Raw genomic sequence first — 24,454 nt, 5'->3', positions numbered from 1 at the left:
CAGGAACTTTGTATGGAATAGTTATATCTTTCATTTGAAGCTAAGATCGTGAGCATCGGTTCAGTCATCTCTGAGAAAAGTAAGTGCACTTATTTTTATTTTTTTTTGCGCATATTCCGGAACCGGAAGTGGGATTTGAATAAAAATCAGGAACTTTGTATGGGGTTACAAGACCTTTCATTTGAAGTTCTAAGTTAATGAAAATCGGTTCAGTCATCTCCGAGTAAAGTGAGTACAAAAAAAACATACATACACATACATGTTACATACATACACACATACATACATCTTACATACTCGACGAACTGAGTCGAATGGTATATGACACTTGGCCCTCCGAGCCTCGGTTTCCACAGGGGTTGCATAAACCGTCTATACAAGAAAATCATTTTTTAGCATTAACTAGTACAACCTATAAAATGAAACAGTTTCATTATTGTAGGTACTTCCAGAACCGGTATAATCGAAGTCGGTTCGTATGACTATCAACTAACATAATATACCAACTCTAATAGATTTACACCAAAGTTAGAAGATTTTATTCAATTTTTGCATCGTACTTTAACTGATGGTTTCTAAGGCAGTGCGCCTTTTAAATATATTTATGAATAAAAAAACTATGGTTTGAAATTTTAAACACTTATCATCGTGTAATTCCGGAACCGAAATTCGGGTTGATATGAAATTCAAAAATTTTTATTGCGCCTTTGGACTTTTCATTTGTATCTAAGTTTGTGAGAATCGGTTCAACTATCTCCGAGAAAGAGACTGCGCTGAAAAGTATTCATACACACAAACATACATACACACACATATTTACATACAGACATTTTTTCGACGAACTGATTCGATATGATACTCGGTTCAAAAGACGATTTTCACAGTGAATGAATAATATCTCTGTACGAGAAAGACAAATCTTTGGAAAGTATACACACATATATAAATAAACACAGGCATTTTAAGATCTCGTCGAACTGAACCGGTATATGGTTCATGTTATATGATGCGAGGGATCTCCATAGCTCCGGTAGAAGGTTTTTCTAGCAATTCCATGTCTTTTCTTTAGAGATAGGTAAATCGCGTTATTCCGAAAATCCTTACAAAAACGCATAACATGAGAAATGCGCATAAAAGTCACATTGAACAAGGCCCTTGAAAAAAAATCAGTATAGGCAAATACTCTATTCGCATTCTTAAGAGACACATCTTTGCAAACTAAAAGAGGACTGGTTCTGTGCAAATATTTTCTGTCTTTATTTTTTAACAGCCATTCCAACTAGTAAAGAGTTAATTTCACGAACATGCACGTAAAGAAGGTTAAAATACGTCATTGGTACTTATTGCATATATGCATGCACAAAACATTTCACGTGGATTTTCATTATCTGTCTTGTTGACAGCAACAAAGACTGGATGTAATAGAAATCTTACATTGAAATATAATTCATCAACTAAAGTTGAAAAGGCTGAATAAACTGACATTTACTGTTCTTTTAGGCCGGATATTGATTTATTCTAATTTGACCATTATAGGTCAGAATACTGAGCATTTGATCCCTAGACCTGATTTTATAATGAACTAGCTGACCCGTCGAACTTCGTTTCGCCCAAAAATTATGTGTTCGAATTTTTTTTTCGGACAGCAGAATTGTGAAGCGACGTCAACGTTTCTATCAATTATTTGCTGATTACTTGGCCTACAATGAACGGATTGCAACGAATTCAGAGTCAACGATTTCGTTTCGCTTTGAAAAAGAAACATCTCCAAAAATTAATGTGAAAATGTGCAACTACTGTTACGTCATCTTATCCTTTAAGCGAATCCATTGAAAGTTGATAGCAGATCTCTCTTAAGCTAATGGTTTCGACATATGATATTAAGAGTGGAACTGAGATGATTAATTTTCAAAAGCTGCGCGACTTCTTCGGCGTTGCATGTTTAGGCATAATTGTAGACTAAAGATGTTTAAAATTAAATGGCCAATCTTTTAATCGGGATAGAAATAAATATTTTTTTTTGAGATGGTTGTCAATAAAAACTGGTGATATTACGTAAACATGTTTGAAAAATGTTCATAGCATGACAATTATGACAACAAATTTCGAATAATTTAGCGATAAAATGAGAAATTCTTGAACATTCAGTAGTAAAAAAGAAAATGTTATAAAATATCCGTTAATCCGTTCCGTCCGAATCCGTTAAATAACCTGAATTGAGTTGTTGGCATCACTGGGAGTGCGATGCGGTGTCCTGGTGCTACTCTCAAAAAAGTATAATTTCAATGTGTTGTTTGATACGTATAGTTAAAAATTTGGTTGAAACAGTTATTTTTAGTGATAGTGCAAATGTGGCAAGTGTGCGTTTAGTAGTGAGAGTGCTATTCATTGAATAATGTTGATCCGCGAGTCTAAAGATACTCAAGCGGCGGGAACTGAGAATTTACAACCCCAAAATTCAACGATGTTAACCCGTTAACCGATCGAAGCGCCGTCTGCATGTCATTGTCGGTGTTGTCGGATTTCTATGGAATGTGTGAAAGTTTACAAGTCAGTCGTGTCATTCAGACTGAAGGTCTAGGGCTTGTTCTGCAAAGTACCCATTCGCGAGTGTCTTTATTTGATTCTTTCAGTGATCGTGTTTTATCTCGCGTTATTGACAGCTGAGCGAGTGGGAGAAAAAAGGATACTGGTGAGATCGTTCCTTGGAGATATGTTATATTTTTTCTTACTTATTATATTTCTCCTGATTATCGAAAATCAGGTTTCGTTGAGATCATTTTGTTTACCAAAACATATCCGGGTCTCTTTCCCTCCCTACTAACAAATCTCCTATCCCGTGATTCTCGTGGAGATACAGTGGTACCCGCGGTCTCTAGAAACAACGAGTATCGGAGTAACATTCCTTCCTTTCCCTCAGTAGCACAGCCTTTGGTCGTAGCCAGCGTCGTTATTGATCATTTAATAAAAAGTTAGGAGTGAGTGGGTATGTACAGTGAAAATGATTTGCTTGTCCCAAGCTTCATTTTCTTGGTTCATTGTACATTTCCACTCATTCAGTCAATCACGAAGTGCAACTTGCTCTAAGCTTGTTATGTATATTCAAGCTGCCGAAAAATCCTCGTTTATTTCAAGCAGCAAGAAAGTGAATATATTTCAGATACTGGGCCGTATGAATAAAACTTAGCATGCTTGAATTTCGGTAGTAAATGCTACGTGTGGATCACGTTCCTGTCAAACATGCTACAAACTGTAGTATTTACTACAAGTTTTCGGTAGGTGGCTCTAGAGGTTGCTACTCGTGTGTTTGCTGATAAAGTGATGTACAGAAATAAAAAAAGTGGCATTTTCACAGATGTAAGTACGTTTCTTGCTTTGTGCATGCTTTCTCCAGCTTTTCCGGCTCTGTGTCGATACGGTATAGTTAATGCATAAATTCGGAAGTAGCATTAACTACATGTTCGAACTTGTTTTTTATTCATACCAAACCGCGTTATACTCTGTGGACTTTGTTTTTGAGAAGATACTACAAACAACAGACTTTACTACATTTTATTCATACGGCCCACTGTGAAGAGATCACCAATCTTATCAATTTGAAAACTGGTCACAAAAATATGAAATTTAAAATACTTGTATCAATTTATTATGGTAACCATCATCTAGTCTTAGCTAAATAATTATAACGTTAAATTCAAGGAGAATCTTTTAGTTTGACCTGATAGAATCAACAGTATAATCATAACATTGATTCGTTCAATAATTTATTCTCCATACTGCACACAAAAAAAATTGAATAATACAGGTGACTTAATTCCTCATACGATGTAATTCATAAAAACCTAATTCGTCAAATGACGGAAAATTTCATTTGTAATGAATTAATGTTAGATGAGCTTGAATTTTACTGGTTTCGACTGTAACTTGCTGACTGAGAAATCACAGCTGCCTACGGTATTGGTATAATAGTATAGCGGTATTGCTATAACAGTCATATGTACTCCTATTCCGCCAACATGGATTAACCATGCATGTGTAATCTCCACATGAAACAACTCGTTGCGCGCCAAAAGATATATACACAAAGTAAGTTTAATAACGTCTAAAGTGAAACATGTGTATTTGTGACATTACAAACATTCAGACGGAATGCAAACAGTTTAACACTCCTAATACAAAGCCTAAAAAAGTTTTACGGTGCACCAAGCCAAAATAATAGCTGGAACGGTAACTTCGAGCTGGCATAGCTCAGCAATTATTCGACCAATTTATATAAATTTGACCCCCTCAAACTTCGTGCAGTTTGTAAATTGATTTAAGTATTTCATTATTGACGCTTAAAAACTGTAGATAGATGACCTCATAAAAGAAGAGAGTTTTTACAATTATCGTAAATATGTGGGTGTGTCTGTGTTAACTCAATCAAATTCCGATGACCCATTTCATCGACCAGCCCCGCCTCAATGAAATGTTTGCATAAAATGGATTCAAATATTATAGAAAGACTTCCGATTTCTTGCAAATGGCAATCAATCGACGTGTATTTAGTTTAGGTACTTCAGTTTCGTATACCAATCGTATCCAAATATTCAATATTCGAAACCAACCAGTTATTGCACACATTTGAACATTTTTCCTATAGACGCTCCTATATAAAACAGTAATAATAAGAATAGAAAAATTATTTATACCCAAACAGTTACTGTTACTCTTGAGACATATTTTGCTTTAAATATCGAATAATTTTAGGATGAGTTGAAAATGTTAATTTATTGATAATTTAAGGAATTTTACAGACGGTTTTCATATGAGCAAGTTGAAAAAAATGGATAAATTAACGTCAATTTAAAACCACATTAAGGAGTTTCAATCCACATCAGCAATAGAAGGTCAAGTCGAAACAGTTGAGCTATTTGAAGGATTTAAAATATTTTAATTTTTGCATCTCATAGGAGTTATTACATACAAACAAATACAAACAGTGTAGTGAACAATAGAGTAAACGAAATGGCCTTTAAGACCAAATTCAATTTGTTTTGATTTCAAGCGCTGCAAAGTTTGACCAGCAGCAAACGAAATTAAAATCGTTCTAAAAAAATGAATGCATCTAGACGTTAATGATGAAGGTGAGATTCAATTCAACATGGATTCTAACTCTGTTCAACGAGGCGCATCTACAGCAACTAATTACGAGTCCATGACTGCTAACAACAAAGAAAATGAGAAGAAAACAGAAACCACTAACAACAATGCGTTGGACAATACCGACACCAACGATGAAGCAATGGATGAGACGAGTCACGAACAATTTGCTCCTTAATTCTCGCTGGATGGAAATGGAATCTCCTCGCTCCAAAGAAAAAGAGTGATAATCTGATCAGATATTAATAAAAAATGTTGACTAAAAACAGCTCAATTGACCACGCAAATAGGCCTGAAAAAAAATTGCAGTTCAAACTTGTAAAATTTATTGAGATTCGTAGAAAAACAGCGGAGCTATGACAGATCGAAGTAACCGTTCCAACTTTTTTAGGCATAGTACTTATGTCGTTTTCGTTTTTAAATTGCACTACACTGGTGTAGCGAAAGCTGCACTGAAACCGTTCGTTTTTGCCAATTGCACTACACCAGTGCTACACTTTTTCTGCACCGATACCACTGGTGTAGCACTCATCAAAAGTTTGGTGTAGCTCTGTGCAATGGAATCATGTATTGTAGTCAATGGTTACTGTTTATGTTTTCGTCATTTTTGTTCGTTTATTCAAGCCTCAGTGTAGCACTGCACCGGTGTAGTGCAAGTTAAAAACGAAAACGCCATTAGAGTGTTAAAAGCCCACTGTGTCAGTACTTCGTTTAACACAGCAAGACAAATACCAAGATGTTTCTATTAGGTAAATGACTTGTGCAACCATCCAGTCAGCGGCACGGAGATGTTTCTTATAAGCTTTTAAATTTCTAACTTTTTTAGATATGAGATAAATAACACAGATCCAAATGCAAACTATTCAAACTTTTTTTATTCTGATCAAACAAAAGAAAACAAAATCCAAGCTGAATCCCATCGTATTCTATTGTGTCTTTGTCAGGATACACATGTGTGGGAAGAGTTGAACTGCGTTTGACTTCCGCGAACAGCAATAAATTATCAATATTAATGACTTTTCCGACAATTACGCTTAAAACCGTACCGGAATATGCTGATTAAAGCACGATTAATTATCAGTTTGGAAACATTGAATCTGTCATTCGATCAAAGCTGTAACATATTATACTTTGTAACACATTCAACAAATTAAAATTAAGTCCATCGTTCAGTGCATCACGAAGAAATCCATTCCAAGAAAACTTTTTCGGAAAAAGAATCCTTCAATTATGTTCCCCGCAAGGTCGTGTCGAAATGAACTCAGCATCACAAAGTGAGACAGTAGAACTTCACAAAAACTCGAATCTTTCACTACCACACACAACACCCCCAGAACCATCGCAGATTAATATACATTTGCATCTCAGACTAACATTCCACTCCAGAATCAACCAGAAATAGGAAAACCTGGTGCGATTTCCTGTCTGGTGCTAATGGGACTATGATTCGCCGCTGGTAGTGAGTCGAGTCTATGGGTGGGCCATGGGTGCAAAATGGAGTTGGTACGAGCTTGCGAATTTATTCCACTACAAATTGGGATCAGTTGCGCGGCAGCAGGAGGTACCAAATGGAGAAGGATATACAAATTTAAATAAAGGTAAACATTCTTCCCCAAATTGAAATTTTGCTTATCGCGTGAGAAAAGCTGAACAGCAGACTTCGCAGATTTCCGTTTGTTCAAGACTGTGCGGTTAGTATTTTTTTCATATTGGTAGGTAGTCTTTCAGAGAAGAATACATTCCACTGTATGCGGCGCAGGAAATCGGATGCACACTTAATGCATCGTTTTTTTTATATGACTCAATTCTTCCTGCGCCAGACATCCAATGTTATGCGATTTTTCTGTTAGCTAGATGATTGTGTGTGTGTGAATGATGGCCGATTTTTAGCTGATTCCACCTCTTCATGGAGGTTTTTGCACGTTCCAGAGTGTGTTTCCGATCGTAAAAGGCGAACAGAATTGATTTTAACTTTGTTGGAACAGCAGCAAATATAGTTGGTTTTGTTTGGAATATAAATATTGCTTTCGGGAGCAGTTCGTTTAGCTAGCGAATGTTTGTTTTTTCCGATGTTGGGACGTGGTTGGAGTTCAATCGACTGTTTTTAAATAAACAACCTAGTTTTGCAATGCAAACACGAATTTAGGAACACGCTTGAGCTCCGGTCACCAGAACATGGATGCATTTGAAAAGTTATTTCATAACAGTTTTAGTATTCAATCGTATATTAAACATACGAACACACTCAAAAAAAAATATGGCAATTAAAGTGAAAAAAACAATTCCATTCAACACAAAATCAGCCACCAAATTTTTTTTCCATATAACTATTTATGTCGGTTAAGAACTCAACAATATTCGATACGGATTTTTATTCATTTCAATATGATTTTCGATTTTGAAGTTCCGCGTTTACAAAAGAGTTTTTTTTCAACTGCTCTACTGAAATATTTAATAAATACAGAAGCCCGTCCAAGACATGAAATGTGCGTCTTCACTACACGTTAGATGCACATCTCCTTCGAATTGGACTTTCCGAAACTATTGATCATGTCGTTTGGATATGCGTGGAGTATCGTGATGTCAGATCTCAGCTAATAAATTCCTTGCGTACTCAAAGTAGACTATCCAATGTCCCAGTTCGCGACATTCTTGCTTGTCGTGACCTTACATACATGACACTTCTTTATCATTTCATTAAATCCATTGAAGTACCAATTTAAATTTTATTTTATGTTATACTGTTTTCTCTTCCATCAGTTCAACCAATAGCAAACTATATGATATTGAATGAAGGTGATAAAATAAAAATAGTTATAAAATCATGTATAAAATAAATGTATTTTATTAAATATAATTAAAAAAAAAGCAACTCGCTTGATAAAAACAGCGCTTAGATTAACTAATGAATACCAACATACTAATATGATATTCGAAAGGTATTACGTTTAAAATACTATATATTGTGGATGACACGGAGAAGAAAAACTTATGTATATTGCCTATGAAATAAACGTATTTATGAGAAAAAATGAAATGTGCGTCTGTTCCTTAGATTTCAAATAAGTGATTCCAAGAAACAACTTTATTGATTATTCAATGAAAAAAGTAAAAAAAATTCAAAATTTAATATTTGGGCCATATTTTTTTCTTTTTTTGTTGCTGAGAAAAGAAGCCTAAATTTGACTCAATCTTGGCCAAGTTTTAGAGTGGAAAGATTAATAGGGAGTCATTGCGAAAATAAAAACCTGTTATAATTCAGTGGTGTGATGATGCCTTTCTCATTATCATTTTCTCCTGTATATTACAGCAGAAATTCCCCGAAATACTACAAATTAAAAAAGTTCAGAAAATAGTTTTGAAGATTTCTGTTGCATAATACTACTACATTGATACACTCCATTGGAATTTAAGTTAGTTAAAATCTATTCAATCATACGTAAAAAAATTAAGTGAGCTACATTTTATAAAATTTGATTATTATTTTCGGTACTTTCGGAACCGAAAGCTGGATATCGGCATAGTGACATTCGGTTCATTCAACCATGCACTAATATGACCTACACATTTTTTTACGATTCCCTATGATGATTTGAATTTTGGAAAAAAATATACCGGTAGTCTGTAGTTTATTTGGTTACAGAGTCTCATGGTCTGCAAACTAGAGAAAATCACTAGCCAACATAAAAGATAGCTTATGAACAAAGTATTCATGAAATTGACATTTTCATACTGAGCACCCTATCTCCAGAACAAGAATCTTAGGAATCTCCGAGAAAAGTGAGTGACATTATTTTCACATTTTTGTGCCTATCACCCTGTACCGGAAGTCGGATCCAAATCAAATTCAGAAACTTTGTATGATACCGTGAGACCTTTCATTTGAGTCGAAGTTTGTGAAAATCGATTTAGCCATCTCCGAGAAAAGTGAGTGAAATTATTTTCACATTTTTAATGCTCTATTTTCACATTTTTTGATGCATATCACCCTGTAATTCCGAAACCGTACTACCCAAATGAAATTCAGGAACTTTATATGGGACCATAAAACCTTTCATTTTAAGCTAAGTTTGTAAAAATCGGTTCAGCCATCTTCGAGAAAAGTGAGTGAGATTATTTTCACATTTTTGGAGCATAACACCCTGTTATTCCGGAACCGGAAATCGGATCCAAATGAAATTCAGGAACTTTGTATGGGACCATGAGACCTTTCATTTGAATCTAAGTTTGTAAAAATCGGTTTAGCCATCTCCGAGAAAAGTGAGTGACAATATTTGTCATACACACATACACACACCTACACACACACACATTTGCTCATCTCGTCGAGCTGAGTCGAATGGTATATGATATTCGGCCCTCTGGGCCTCGGTTCAAAAGTCGGTTTTTGCAGTGATTGTATAGCCTTTCTATATCAGAAAGGCAAAAACAATTATATAATATAAAACACAGAAAGCTGCCTCATTGTGCTTTAAAAAGAATGTTACAAATTAGAAAATCAACCATTAAAAAAAACTTGCTTAATCCACCTAGCAGTGAGATGATACCTTTTTTTACCAATAGCGTGTTTTTCGTCTGAATATTTTTCGTTGTAGTTAGTTTTCATGAAATTATTTTAATGACTCTCATTTTAAATGAATTGTAATTAAAACTTTGGAACTGCAAGACGAATCGAAGATTATTACTTTCAATCTAAACGTGTGACAATCGACTTTAATGTAGAAGCGAGTTTCTTTTAATGTTTTGTCATCAGAGACCAGCATAACCCAAAATAGTTCGTATGTCCTTACATTAGTATGACGAATAAATTGAAATATTTTTAAGCCCAACTTTGAAGATATTTTGTTATTGTCATCTTCTAGGACCGTTTGAATTTTAAAAACTCATCACCCTTTGAATTTTGTATAATTTGAAAATTGAAGGTCGAAATCGGATAAAATTCACCAATTTTGTATGGAACCATAAGTTTATTTTAGTTTGAATTTTTGTTTATTCGTTTTGGCCTTGTTTTAGCTTCTCTGTTCCCGATACATTCGGAAATCGATGTAACCTATTATTACCTTTTCCATTAGTTTCGAAATTTCTGAAAATCAATGTTCCGGGATCGAAAACCGAATACCGGTAAAACTGAATTAAATTTATTTGGTCGTCGACTCTCAAAATCTGTGAACCGAATAAATTTATGCGAAATTTTTACACTAGTCACCCTCTATCTCCTGAACCGAAAGTCGGATCTGATTAGAAAACAAGCAGTTTGTATAGGGCCTTAATACCTTTCATTTGAATATTGGATAGAAGAAATCGGCTCAGCCATCTACGAACAAAAGGAGTGACATTAATTTTATTCCAGTACATATATCATCCTGTAGTTCCGGAACCAGAAGTCGGACCAAAACAATTTCAGAAGCCATATATGGGATCATAGAACTTATCATATGAGTCTGAGTTTGTAGAAATCAGCTAAGCCATATCCAAGAAAAATTATTGAAATTATTTGTCACACACAAATTTGATTATCTCGACGAACTTCTTCGAGTGGTATAAGGGTGTAAGAAGTTGTGTTCTTCCAGCAATTATTGTTGCAAGCAGTATAAACCAATATAAATATGAAATTTTTCGAATTTGAAAATACGATAATGTTGCCAAAAAACGAACCGTGCTAAAATCGAAACGTCATGAAAAAGGGTGCTGTGTATAGTACCTTAGGTGCTTAGAAACAATTGCATAAAAGAGTATTGAAAATCGTGTTTCACTTTGCTGGGATACATCGCTTTATCATCAAGCGCGTAAAACTCCTACTACTGGAATAAGGCGAAAAGTCGCTTACACAAAAATATTGACATCTCCGTTGAAAATGGACGGATTTTAACAATTTATGGCTTGTTGCATAGCTATTACCGTGCGGAACGTAATCTGTTTTAAGGTCAATTGTGACAGATATTCACCCCTATTCTGTACGTCGATCGATTCGAAATATTCCGATCGAATGTGCAATTTCCATTCTACATTCCGTTCGAGTTGGGTATGAACTCGAATATCATTCGTTTAAGTTGTTCAATTTTCGAACATTACTCGATCGACTTGCGTAAGTATTACTTCTGTTCGGTTTTGAATCGTTCTAATTTGTTTATACAAGTGTGGCGGTATCGTTTACTAAGAAATGAATAATATAAATAATATAGAACGTGTAAGTAGTGCTGACAGTTTTGATGGTTAGTGTTCCCGAACGAATCATACAAGTCGAACGGAATAAAGAATGCAAAATTCAAACTCGAACGAAAGTGTAGATTCGTTCGTATCACAAATCCGTCGGATTGCAGAATCGGGGTGATTGTCAAAAAACCGAAAATATTTACTAAAACTTCGTATAACTCAAAAAGCAAACATCCGATCTCAAAACCTTTCATTTGCGACTGGTTTGATCAAAATCGGTCCAGCCATCTCTGAGAACTCGACCTCTTTGTTGATAACACACAAACAGATACACACATACACACACATACAACACGGACATTTGCTCAGTTCGTCGAGCTGAGTCGATTGGTATATGATACTCGGCTCTCTGGGCCTCGGAAAAATTTTCTAAAGTTTGAGCGAACTCTATACCTATTTTTTATATTCATAAAAAAGGTTAATCATTACCTGCTTGACTTTGGACCGCAGGTGTGGAGCAAAAAGAAAACCAGCTTTGCCATGTAGGAAGTTGGAGGTTGAAGTAGTTTCTTCCAAAATCACAAAATGTCATCACGCGATGTTGTCGCAAAGGTTGACATTACGCAAAGCTACGTCCAGAAGAGAAAGGGAAGAGCTGGATTACATGCGCATATTTCTACAAACTTCCTTTAACCGCGATTAACGGCAGCATACTGTTTCCAAGATCTGTACTAGGAAACTCTTAACAGAGACGTTGTATCCGGTCAACGTCTCTGTTCTTAGGTGATGCCCACCATTTTCTAGGATTCACAAGGAGTGATTCACATTGATGGAATACCTTGAGAAGATAAAAAAAATAATAATAATTCGACACAGGTCACACAGGTCAACGCTGTTTGTATAAATGTTTCTACTACCGTCGACAAATTATATCATCAAGTAACAGTTGCCCATCTCTACTTAGTAACAAATGTAAAGTCTGGTGTCTGTAGTACCATCTTAAAAACAAAGTCCACAGTTGGTATGAAAAAAAAAACAAATTCGAGCATTTAATACATGCTACTTTTGCATTACAGCATTTGCTGCACGGCGATCTGTACAGAGCCGGGAAAGTAGCCATTAGCGTGCGCAAAGCAAGAAACCTACTTACTGCTGCAAAAATGTCCCCTTTTTAAGTTTTTATACTTATTCACGAGTATCAACCTCTAGAGCTATGAAAACATGTAGTGAATACTACAGTTTACTAGCGAAACTCAAGCTTGCTATGATTTATTCATACGGCCCAATGGATCTTTTCAGAGCTAACTCACGCCATATTAGTGTGATCACGGACGATATATTTCGAACTCTGGTGTATCTCAACAATTGAAACGAAATCGAATCAAGTGACATAATGAAAACCCTATCGGTAAACAAATGGGAATAGTTGCGACAGGAAGCTCTATGTGGCGGCAGGGCCACCCTCGAAAATTGATCGTTAACTTCCTTTTTCGAGCATCGCAGATAACCGTGAAGTAGAGGTACCGATCCCAACTGGTTAGGTATAACATTACGGTCAACCTGTCCAGGATTTTTAAATCCACTAAACATGAAAGACGTGTTATATCCGGTGGAATTATCTCAATCAAAACTTGATCCACTGATTTTCCTGTTCCATGTCACGAATGGCCACAAAATCAGAAGCGCCTAAGTCAAGGTGACTGAATGGCAGCATGAACTTAAATACTGCAGTCATTGAAGGAAAATCCTTTGCTTTGCCCTAGCAGCGCTCACGTCTCACTGTCAGAGTTAGATGGACTATTGACAGCATAATCAGGAAAAATGTCTACTTTTCCGCACATTTGCCACATATACAGCCAAGCCATGACTTCAACATTGTGTTTTGAGTGGTGTCAGAAAAGAGAGATTGCGACAGTTAAAGTAAAGGCACTAACGGAAACTCCTACTGCTGCGTGTACATTAAATCACCACAAGTTTCCTAAAACAAGAAGCATTATTTTGTGCATGCTGTTTTAAGGTAACAGTGCAGTGGAACAGTTATCCCATAGACTATGCAACTAGTCTCAGTCGTTTGCGGTCTTAAATAATTGTTTGAGATAAGTATTTAATCGCTTCCAGTGACCTACACAGATAAAAATATTTTGTGATTTTACATTAATAATCATGCACATATTTGGAGCAGGCAATTGAATGGAAATTTACATTATAAAACGAAGCAGTTTGTAAATATAGAGTCTTGTTCATTGAAAAATAAATGAATTTTAATGTAATTTTACATCAATCATGGTTTTAAATCAGATTTTCGTTTCAATTGATTATTTCATAGTACTATCGGTTTACATGTCGTGTAAGTTTCATCTTTTCTTTCTGTGTAACTCTCACATGTAGTTTACCATTCAAATCAGTGAGGTTTTCTTCAGGAGTGAATGTCTGGTTGCTTAGAGCGACTACTTGATTCACAAACAGTTTCTTCCACTGCTCGATCAGATGGAAATAATTATTGTAATATAGTAATATTCGTGAGGTTGAGTTTAGAGCTGAAATAGTTTAACAGAATACTTAAAATTGTATTCCGCGAAAGCAAAGTAATATCTTATTGAGGTTTTTGCATTGCAATATAGAATTCAGTGACTAAATTTAAAACGTATTTGAATTATCTTAGAAGTAGAACGATTGGCGATTTTGAAAATTATATTTCTATTCTTGATGCATACCAAATGAATAACACAATAAAATAATACGATCAATAACTATATTACTAAGTTCACAGATAAAAATATTTTGTGAATTTACATCTATTTTCATGCACATATTTAGTGCAGGAAATTAAACATAAAGTTACTTTACAATTCTGTTGGTTTCAATAGAATTTAATTGCAAACTAAGCGTTAATTGAAAGATACAGTTATATTCATTGAAAGTTCAATGCAATCCAATTCAGTTTTGCATCGATGAAGGTTTTCAATCCAAATCTCGATTCAACCCATGTCTATTACATGTTACTATTGATTTACATGGCGTGTAAATTTCATTATTTCTTTCTGTGTTTGTACATTTAAAAATCCAAAAATTTAATGAATGGCAAACAAAATTTGAGTTTCGGTTGAATTTTTCTAAATTCGCTAAAAATTTCTAAGACTTCTCTAGAAGATAACAATATTTTCTAACAATTCATTAAATACGTTGATCTTATACCTACACTCCAAAAAAATTGAATTTTACAGGTGACTTAATCCCTCATACGATGTAATTCATAAAGACCTAATTTGTCAAATGACGGAAGATTTTATTTGTAATGACTTAATGTTAGATGAGCTTGAATTTTGCTGGTTTCGACAGTAGCTTGCGTTCTGCTAGCAGGTGCGACTGTTTGAATTTAAATGCACCTTTTACTAGCCAAGCAGATGCATGTTTCTGTGGCTCAGTCGATTATCAGACGAACTTGCTATTCAATGATTCTCGGTTCAAGTCGCGGTGGTTGCTACAGATTTTTTTTTTATTTCAATGAATTTCATGTCATGTTTTAGACACAATATTAAATGTTCTTCCACGTACATTTGCGTGAACTTCGACGCTCCATTTATGTGCATCTAATAAGATGTAAAATCACAAGGTTTTTTTTAAGTGTGTACATAAATTATATTATCTTTAAATTTGCGAAATAATAGCAAAACAAGCTTTTATACAAAATTGAACCACTATTTTACCATTTAATAATAAAATAATGCCTAAACAAGCAATGTTGGCCAAATGAACTATTATTTTGATATAAGTTTGCTATCGCTATTTATTCGGGTGACGGTTTTCTGCTCTAGGGTCGTACTGGTGTTAGTCTCTACTGTTGTTAAATAAGTTTTGAGCAGTCTGGCTCACTGCTGAAATGCATTTTTGTTCCGACAGGCAGGCTGTTTTAAAACACTTGATTCGAATGACTTACGGTCGAATGTAGTGATCAAATGTCGAAGTATAAATCGTAGATCTCATTATTTCAAATGGTGTTTTCTTGGTGGGTTGATGCGTTGGCTAGAACTAGATCAACGAACGATTTCGTTGGGCCAGAACCAGCTTTACCATTGTCGCCTAGTTAGATAAAGATTCACCATTGCACAAGTTTCATTTTTGGACTGTATCCATTTATGCCATCTTTCGACGAAGCTTGAAACATGCAAGAAAAGGCGATTTGAATCTGTACATGTCAGAAAGTCTACTTCATTGTTCCAAGTTTCACTACAGTAATCTGGTCAGAACTCTGATCGGACATTACAAACTTAACCATGACATGGCGATAGTTCGGCGTGCTGAGCAGTATTTGTTTGTTTGTCATTACGGTACTTTTATGATATATAATAGCCCTGCATTGACTCCAATGAGTATCCTGATTTTTGGTTTTAATTATCTGATTTGTGAGCTAAATTTGAAGGATGTTCTGTTGCAGGGCCGGTGAAAGAGGTGGTTACGGTGGGTAGTATTACCACCCGAATATTCCAAAGGTGGGTAATTATCCACCTGAAATTTCGATCGATAAACAATGTTAATATTAGTGTTATTCATAATTACAATATTTGTAACTCAGAATAATAAAGGAAGAATGTGAAGATATACAACAGAGAGGTGAGACGTGATAAGGGTCACTTGAGCAAGCAGAAATCCTTTAGTAACTTAACTTTTACCTTCCGCCATAGGAGTCGAGCTCACGCAACTCATCAATACAAATTACTCGAGTCTCTGGTATGCCGGAAAGTACCGATAAAGGAATTTTACCATTTGCTATTCGAACCGGTAAAGTTACCAGAAGTTGGCACTTTCTACTCTTCTGAAAGAATGTAAAAGCTATGTTACTTGAAGATTTCTGTTTGCTCAAATGAACCTTCACATCTCACCTTTCCGTTCTATATCTTCACATAAATAAAAAAAAAAATGTTTGTCGTAGAATTGCGTTTTTGTTTTTTATACTGGGGGTCAAATTCAAAATACAGAAAATAAGAAAGCGGTCAGGCTTTGAACGTCTACTTCTTTAACTGATATTCGATATTATATCACATATTTTAGATAATTGATGATCGAATCTTCAATTAGTAACGAACTATTTCTAATTTTCGAACCATCGTCATGATTTCCTCCAACAGATACGACAGTTTCGCATACATACGTTCGTGGTTTCTATAATATTTCTGCTCTTGAATGAGCGCGTTCGCATTTAAGAGAGTATTGAATCGACTTGCATTCTGTGCAGTCCGATACTGCCATAGAGAAGATTGCTAACACATCGTTCAAAAAGTCAATTTTGATGGTACTTTCCTTTTCAAAACAGTTGATGTTAATGTACCTTTTTCCGTTTGAGTGTTGTTATGACTCCGGAGAAAAAAGGTAGATCCATGTTTCGTCCACTGTGTCATACCAACGCAAGAAATCCATTTTATTGCGACTAAACAGTGCCTCTCTTTGGATCGTTGATGCGTTGTTGCTTTTTCCGATTGTGAGCGAACGAGGCACCCATTTTTGCCTAAGATCGTAACAGCACTTCCAGTTGATATGCTAACTTTCTTAGCACATCTTATATCACGAACTATGATCTTGCGTCCATCCATCACGATTGTCAAAACTTGCTTATTTTTTTGACCACCTTAAAAATCAGAATACCACGAATCTTTGTTTTTAATCCTAGTACGGATAACACTTCTCAAACTTGTTAGGCTTGCGCGGTTTTATCCCTTTAAAAAGCAATGTTTTATCTATAAACGAAATTTCATTTCATTTTCAGTTTTTCATAAGTGAATAAGTAACGTCTTTTATATGTCGGTAGGATTAGTGTTTGTAGTCCGGATGACGTGAAAGTTTGACACCTGTCATCTTAACTTTGGGACTTTTGAAAAATGAGGTTAGTTTGACACTTCAAACGTCATTTTTGGATCAGTCCCGGGACCTTTTGACTAAAGTGGTGTGCACATCAGCGGCTGGACCTTTTGTGGATTTATTTTGTGCACCGTTCGATTCGCACGAGACACATTTTGATCGAAATGCGGAAGTTTCTTCATATTCGAGGATATTTTTGTAGGATGACCTCAATCATGGACTACTAGATAAACGAGTTCAGCACCTTACATCATCAACCCCAACAAACTGAACGTTCAAGGTAACCAAAATTATCAAAAAGTTAGTTGCGAAAATTCACAGACATTATTAAGTTTATACGCAACACAAAATAGACTGCTGCCTCAATATTCAACACAAATGTTGGCAGTATTTTTGATATAGTTGAGTAGTCCTACGTCAACAATTCGAACAACCCCATAGTAGTTTTATGTTGTATTTAACGCTTAAATAAGCATTTTTGTTTTGAAACAAAAATTCAAAACGTTTCAAACTTTACGCGTTTTATGCAAAGTTATATCGAAATTAAATATTTAAAAAAATCGATCTTGCTTTTTTAAGGGATAAATAACATTTCCATTAGAATTAAGGTAGACTTGGAAATGGCCGGTCGTTTCCCCCGGTACGAAAAATTACCCACCTGGGCTTAACATGTTTCACCGGCCCTGTTCTGTTGTTTCTGACTCAATGCGTCAAGAAGCTGTAGCCGTAGGGGTTCATTGCTCATTTCGGTAAATCCTGTACACAATTTTAGCGAAATTAAATTGAGATCTAATTACAAAACCGATTTTGGGTGGGATATATATCATTTTTTGATTTTCCTGAATGTTGCAGCTCACTTCCTCTTTCAATCCGATCACACAAATATCGACATGCCGTTTAAGATTTTGAAATGAGTACCGTTTAATATTTTGAAAAGTTTACGGTCTGAGTTCCAGATAGTTTTTGGGCGACCCAGAGCATCTACAATAGGCCTGTTGATTGCATGTAGTATCACGAGTATAGACCGTATATAAAAATTCCGTTTTTGTCATCAACTACGCTGATAGATCATAAGACCAGTACTCCAGGTAGTTTTTGAATAACCTAGAATTTTTACAATAATCCTATTCATTGCATATGGTAGTATGAGTAAAGGTTGGAGGTTCAATAGATAAGGCGCAGGTCTTACAAGCCAGTTGTCGTATGTTCGAGCCCTGACCTGGAAGGATTCATAGTGTCAATAGGATTATAGTACTCGTCATGCAATAATTCTGTAAGCTAAGAATCGTCTGCGAAGTCTTTTGAAACAGAAAAGCCAAATTACACAAAAGAAATGTCATTCCGAGACTTTGGTTTGCTCTACCATGAATATGGACCGTAGACACCTTGTCATTAAAGCACCTTGTTATGATGGTAAATCTTAAAGTTTGAACTTCAGGTAGTTTTTGGATTACCTAGAACATTCATATCATAATTCATTACAATGATCCCATTGATTGAATGTGATACCACGAGTATGGTCCACAAACAAGAAGCCTATGTTCTAAGTAGGTTTTCTCGAATAAGAACATCTACAGATCCTACCACAGTATGTCAATTTGCTGTGTATAGTACAACGAGTAAGCCATACAAATGTCACCATACTGATTTCTTTTTTCCAGGGAATGAATGAATCAGAAGTAGATTCTATGGAATTTCTGTAATGTGCATTTCATAATATTCAATTCACTGAAGCATGTTGGATTGTTTTGTATATGTATAAGTTAAAATTTCCTGCAAAACCTGTTTTACGCATTATTTCAAACAAAACGCGTAAATTTAGGTTTTAGTGTACTCATCAAGTCCGTTTCAAAAATATCCTTATTGTAAAGGGGTTTAAAATTTTTCTATAAACCGGAAGTAGCCATTATCTTTGAATCGACCCCATGCATCTTTGCATTTCCACATCCGTTCCGAAAATATTCATATTATTGAGGTTCACCACATTCATTACACAAAACTTTTTCACGATGTAAATCCCAAATGACGTAAACTTTTTTTACGAGCTAACTTGAATGATGGTTTGGGTGTACCGGGTACAAATTACCAAATGACCAGAAGAACGTGTCACTTGAACTAATTAGTTTGAAAGGAAAACAAATCAAGTGACATAACAAAGGTCTGGTCGTTCCATACAGACAATATTTGAACGAGTGGCTTCCGACAGGAAACTCTGTTCGATTATCGATCGCATTTGTTTATAGGTGAAAAAGCGTATTAATATTGGGGATGAAACCGTTCGACGTTTGAATTGTAAACAATAATCGAAGTCATCAGATAGCTACCAAATCTTGTAAATATCCGCTCATCATAATAAATATAGATCGATACAGTGGAAAACTCGTACAGAACAAAATTCAACATTCATGCACCACTCTAACAACAATTTTCAATTCTTCATACGGTCCGATGGCATCTCAAATTATAGAAGCCTGTCGACGTGTTCAAAGTATCATTATAAATAATTCATAAATACCACAAAGTGCTCCTTATATAATATCATTGAAAAGCCATAAAAATATCAATTCCCCGGCGTCGTCCACGTTGAATCCCGAAGCCACGGAAATAAGCCTTGTACAATCGAATGCCCCAGTCCAGTCGTTATAGCTACAGCATACATGCACCAACGTCCCGATATCGAAGTCCGACTGGTCGGAGCACCGAATGGGACCACAAAACGGTTGGAATACTTACACAGGACCGTAACTTCGATATCGGCATTCACTGCTTCCCGGACGCCGTTGTCCGCCGTGCACTGGTATATACCGGCGTGGTGCCGATCCACTCGTTCCATGACCAGCGTGGTGCTCTCCGATAGATGCGATGCGCCCGTGAATGAGTCCTGTATGCCATGGAAGTGAGAGAGCAAAAAAAAAGAGAACATAGATGAAATGAAACGAAAGGAAATGTTGGATGGATGAAGCATGAAGAATGGTATATTTACTGATGACTGCTCTTGTAGGAGTTCAAGTACGGAACCGCTTTCTCCTCCGTGTAAACCCGTATAGTGAAGCGATTCCAGGTTTTCAAGAGACCCTTGACGGACGATTGGAATCCCTGAATGCGATTAAATACTCACACACGGACGAAATAAAAATCTGCTGGATCGAACCTTGCACAGTCCACCCGCTAGTGATGGGATTGTGTTTACTGCCATTTGTCCTGATGAAGATTGATAGTTGAAACAAAAGCACCCATTCCGTTACTTGAATAGGAAATAATCGTTTCCTTTTTCCTGAAAGTGCTTCAAGGGTTTCGATTGGCTCTGTTGCCGGCGAGTTCAATATCGGGGGGACTTGCTGTATGATATAGCCTCTGGGTTGGCACAACCTTACAACACACGGTAGCGCTCTTTCAGCCAGGTATTAGGAGCTGAGTGAATCGAATGAAAACGGAAATACTACAGCAATGCGAAGAAAACTGTTCGCTTTTCGAGTTTTTTCTCATTTGATTGACTTTTTCAATATAACTCATAAGATACTACCGCCATCTCGAATCTGTATGTCTGTATAAGGAAACCCGTTCCAAGGTGTTGCCTTGAGAAAAAGAATTTCCACTGCTTTGAAACTCACAAAGAGGAAATTCGCACTATAAATGCGAAGATTGACACCATTAAACTAAAGGGATAACGATGCCATCCACATGTGCGCGTTCGAAGATGATCTAGCGAACGGCTGGCCTTTGCCTGTGATATGCATATGTAGTTCGATGCAAAAACTACCCGTTCGAGCAGAATCGTTTCTACCGCGTCCAACGGAGACGACGATGTACTGTTTGAAGTGAAATTTTATTTTATTCCCAAGTGTAATCGGTCGTGAAATCGCAGCTCAACATCGCAATGGAAATAAAATGAAAGTTTATGTTTCGGAAGATAATAAATCTTGTAGTGAGCTTCTCCCAGTCTCTTACACCCTCTCATTGTAACCATCGTATGTGGTATCGACAGAACTTAATCACGTTGGTTTGTTTTGTTGGAAAAAAATTTATGCGAGAAGTGCTTTTTTCTTCTTCTCATGATTAACTATATAAAGTTCAGTTTGTTTATATCTCGAAACATTCTAGTGTATTTAAGCGGTACCACGCCACAATTTGTTTCATTTTTGTGTAATTTAAAACGATGAACTATAAAAGTTTCAACTCTCTGATTAGCCGATGCTCCATGGTAGATAATAGTAATTCTGATTCAGTGAAACCATTATCATTGAAATTGAAATATTCCTTTTTCTGCTTAACACCGACAGCATAATTGTATTCAAGAGCAATATAAATGCAAATTTTAAAAGCTCTTCTCAGTTCCCACTACTAAATGTATGGCATATCATTGAATCGTAAGAAAAATTCCTTTTTATGCTTAAGTTGGTAAAATATTCCAACAACTCAATCGTCATTCGAAAATTATGATGATTTTTATCAGAGTAGAAACTGATGTATTTTTAGTAAGACATCACGGATTTCCAGTTAATTAAACAATAAAATTTAATTAATTAGTAGAATTAATAGAAGAGGCTAACTAATGCTTCAATAGCTTATGATAAGACTTGATGCCATTCCCAAACTATGGGATTAAATCTCAATCAAGAAATAGAAGAGCGCAGCGAGCAAGGTAGATCGATCAAATGGAGGGTGAATTACAAAGTATCCGGGTCTTGAGCGGCCGGCGAAGAGCGGCCATAGATCGAGCGATATGGAGACGTTTGCGAAGAATACCGCAGGACTAAAGCTTGCTTCATTTAGAATTGGAACAAACTTTTAATCATATTGTGGCGCTCCTGGTGGACGGATTTGGAAGTTCTTGGCGCCCACGTGTCGGGAATTTTGTCAGCTTCACGTATGATTTTTGACATTCCGCAAATCGACTGTACTTTGTAAACAAACAACATGGAAGCCGAAAGAAGGAAAAAAAAATGTGCACAGTTATTTTGGAAATCCATTGTGGTCTGCATCTAGGCTAGCTAAACAGCTGAAATTGCCCAGAAATACCGTATAGCGCGTTATCAAACGGTATAAGGAAACATTGACGACGATTCGGAAGCCTCAAGCCAATCGTCGGAGTGGAACTGTCGACCGGAAACTGCGTGGTAAGATTTTGAAAACGATTAAGAGGAATCCTAATCTGTCGGACCGTGATTGAACCAGAAAATTCGGTGCTGCCCACAGTACCGTGAGGAGAACTCGTCTTCGGGAAGGAATCAAGTCGTGTCGAGCTAGCAAACTGCCAAATCGGACCATATAACAGAATATTGGGTCAAAATTCGTGCTCGGAAACTATATAACCAGGTGCTGACCAAGTTTGACGGGTGTCTTCTGATGGACGATAAAACCTATATCAAGGCTGACTTCGGGCAAATCCCAGGTCGAAAATTTTAAAAAATGATCCAGCCAAATTCAAATTTGTTTTTTTACGATAAATTTGCAAGAAAATGTATGATTTGGCAGGGCATTTGCAGCTGTGGCAAAAAAACGAAAGTTTTCGTTACAAATAAGACAATGACATCGAAACTATATCAAAAAGAGTGTCTCCAAAAACGAATTTTGCCGTTCATTCGATCCCACGACCATCCCGTAATGTTTTGGCCAGATTTGGCAAGCTGTCATTACAGCAAAGTCGTTCAAGAATGGTATGCAGAGAAAGGGGTCCAGTTTGTTCCGAAAAACCTTAACCCACCCAACTGCCCCCAGTTCCGCCCTATTGAGAAATACTGGGCAATCAGGAAGAGGAGAGTCAAGGTAAAGGGAAAGGTTGTCAAAGACATCAATCAGATGACGACCTGGTGGAATAAGATAAACTAAACGGTGGACGAAGAAGGTGTGCGCCGCCTAATGAGCCGTGTTACAGGAAAAATTCGAGAATTCATTCGAAACCGGAACGAATAATTTTATCCGTACTTTTTCTTAAAAGTACGAAGAAAACGTTACATTTGTATAAAAAAGATCTTGAATTCAATAATGGATAACTGAAATACAGGCAATTGCCTTTGTTCCAATTCTATCTGAAGCAAGCTTTAAGCCGATAGATTTTATTTGATTTGCACGTGTAGCATAACCATTCAATACAAGTTCGAACGGAAGTTCCTTTCATCGATCATCGATCAACTTATCTGAAAAAATTTACCACTCAAAAAGAAATTTCCAAGTTTTCGATCAAATCTAGGAGTTCAATAAATCTTCCATTGGGATTTATACGAGACTAATGTACCTTCATTTATCAAGTAAATTTATAATACTACAAATCACTGTTCAAGCTATTGGCATGGAACAAATTTTGAAATAATCGACATATTAAAATAAACAGATCAATAAATAGTCATTTTGCTTTATTATTAATGTGCAATTGCACTACCACCACGTCTGATCGCAACGCAAAGCTTTTAGTTTTCGTGTAAAAATTTGTACTCTGTTCGCTTTTATATGTTTTTGTTTTGCATTCATCGAAATTAAATCAAATATTCCAAATGAATGCAATTATATTTATAGTGTAGTTCGGCATAGCGGTATTTAGCTCTTCGGGGTTGCACTTGTTTTTTTTTTTTGATGTGGAACACATCTTTATTAGGGGTGCAAATCAGAAACTCAAGAAAAACTACACGTAGAAATGTGGTCAGGTTTTAAACACTTACAGCTCAGTCTGTTTTGTATCAATTATTAATATTATTTCATCATTTGATAGGAAATATTTCTACGTACTGATTTGAATGTTCATAGCCATGTATTTTGAATTGTATATCATTGAAATGTTGATTAATAGCTAGCAGTGTCCTATTTTGTCTGAAAGAAATCTCCAGCATACCGGATTTCCCTGCCATAGTCGACGGTTTTTAAGAAGTAAGCGATGTATCAAAGAGAGAGCCTCGCTCTGATTGGTCAATCGATGCAAAAGCGAAGCTGTTGGAAGCACGCGAATCTATAAATAGAAGCGAAATCAAAGCTAACGTCTCAATTCGTCATCTAACACTCGATGTGGATAGACGAATAACCTACTACGACTAATTTCGATTTTGTTTTATTTTTTATTCGCAGTTGTCTACCTACCCAAGCTATGGGTAAAAACCGCCATAGATCCGAGAAGGATCCAAAGGATGCTAAGCGTCTGAAGCCAAGTGATGTACAGGCAAACGACCGTTTGCTAAGTAAAAACCAGTATGCTGATCTGCCAGTTGATGTCGAAGAGGAACTGCAGAAGAAGGAAAAAATGCCGCCTTTCTACCTGAAGGGCTTCCCACCAACTCTACGCTCGGATTTCAACACACTGATCAGCAAAATACTACAG

The 24,454-nt window shown here is 36.2% G+C and overlaps 1 protein-coding gene across 1 annotated transcript in view; it reads right to left on the bottom strand.

Moving 5' to 3' along the window:
- LOC131437458 (limbic system-associated membrane protein) overlaps positions 1 to 24,454 on the bottom strand; it is a 294,699-nt gene that overhangs the window by 73,416 nt on the left and 196,829 nt on the right. The window contains exon 6 of the mRNA XM_058606826.1: positions 19,882 to 20,029. Coding sequence (XP_058462809.1) covers positions 19,882 to 20,029 — 148 coding nt within the window. The remainder of the gene's footprint in view (positions 1 to 19,881; positions 20,030 to 24,454) is intronic.

This window comes from Malaya genurostris, chromosome 3 (genome assembly GCF_030247185.1).
Source record: "Malaya genurostris strain Urasoe2022 chromosome 3, Malgen_1.1, whole genome shotgun sequence".
In the NCBI taxonomy this organism is placed as follows: domain Eukaryota; kingdom Metazoa; phylum Arthropoda; class Insecta; order Diptera; family Culicidae; genus Malaya; species Malaya genurostris.
Note: the sequence above shows the minus strand (reverse complement) of the source record. Positions and strands in the feature narration are given on the sequence as shown.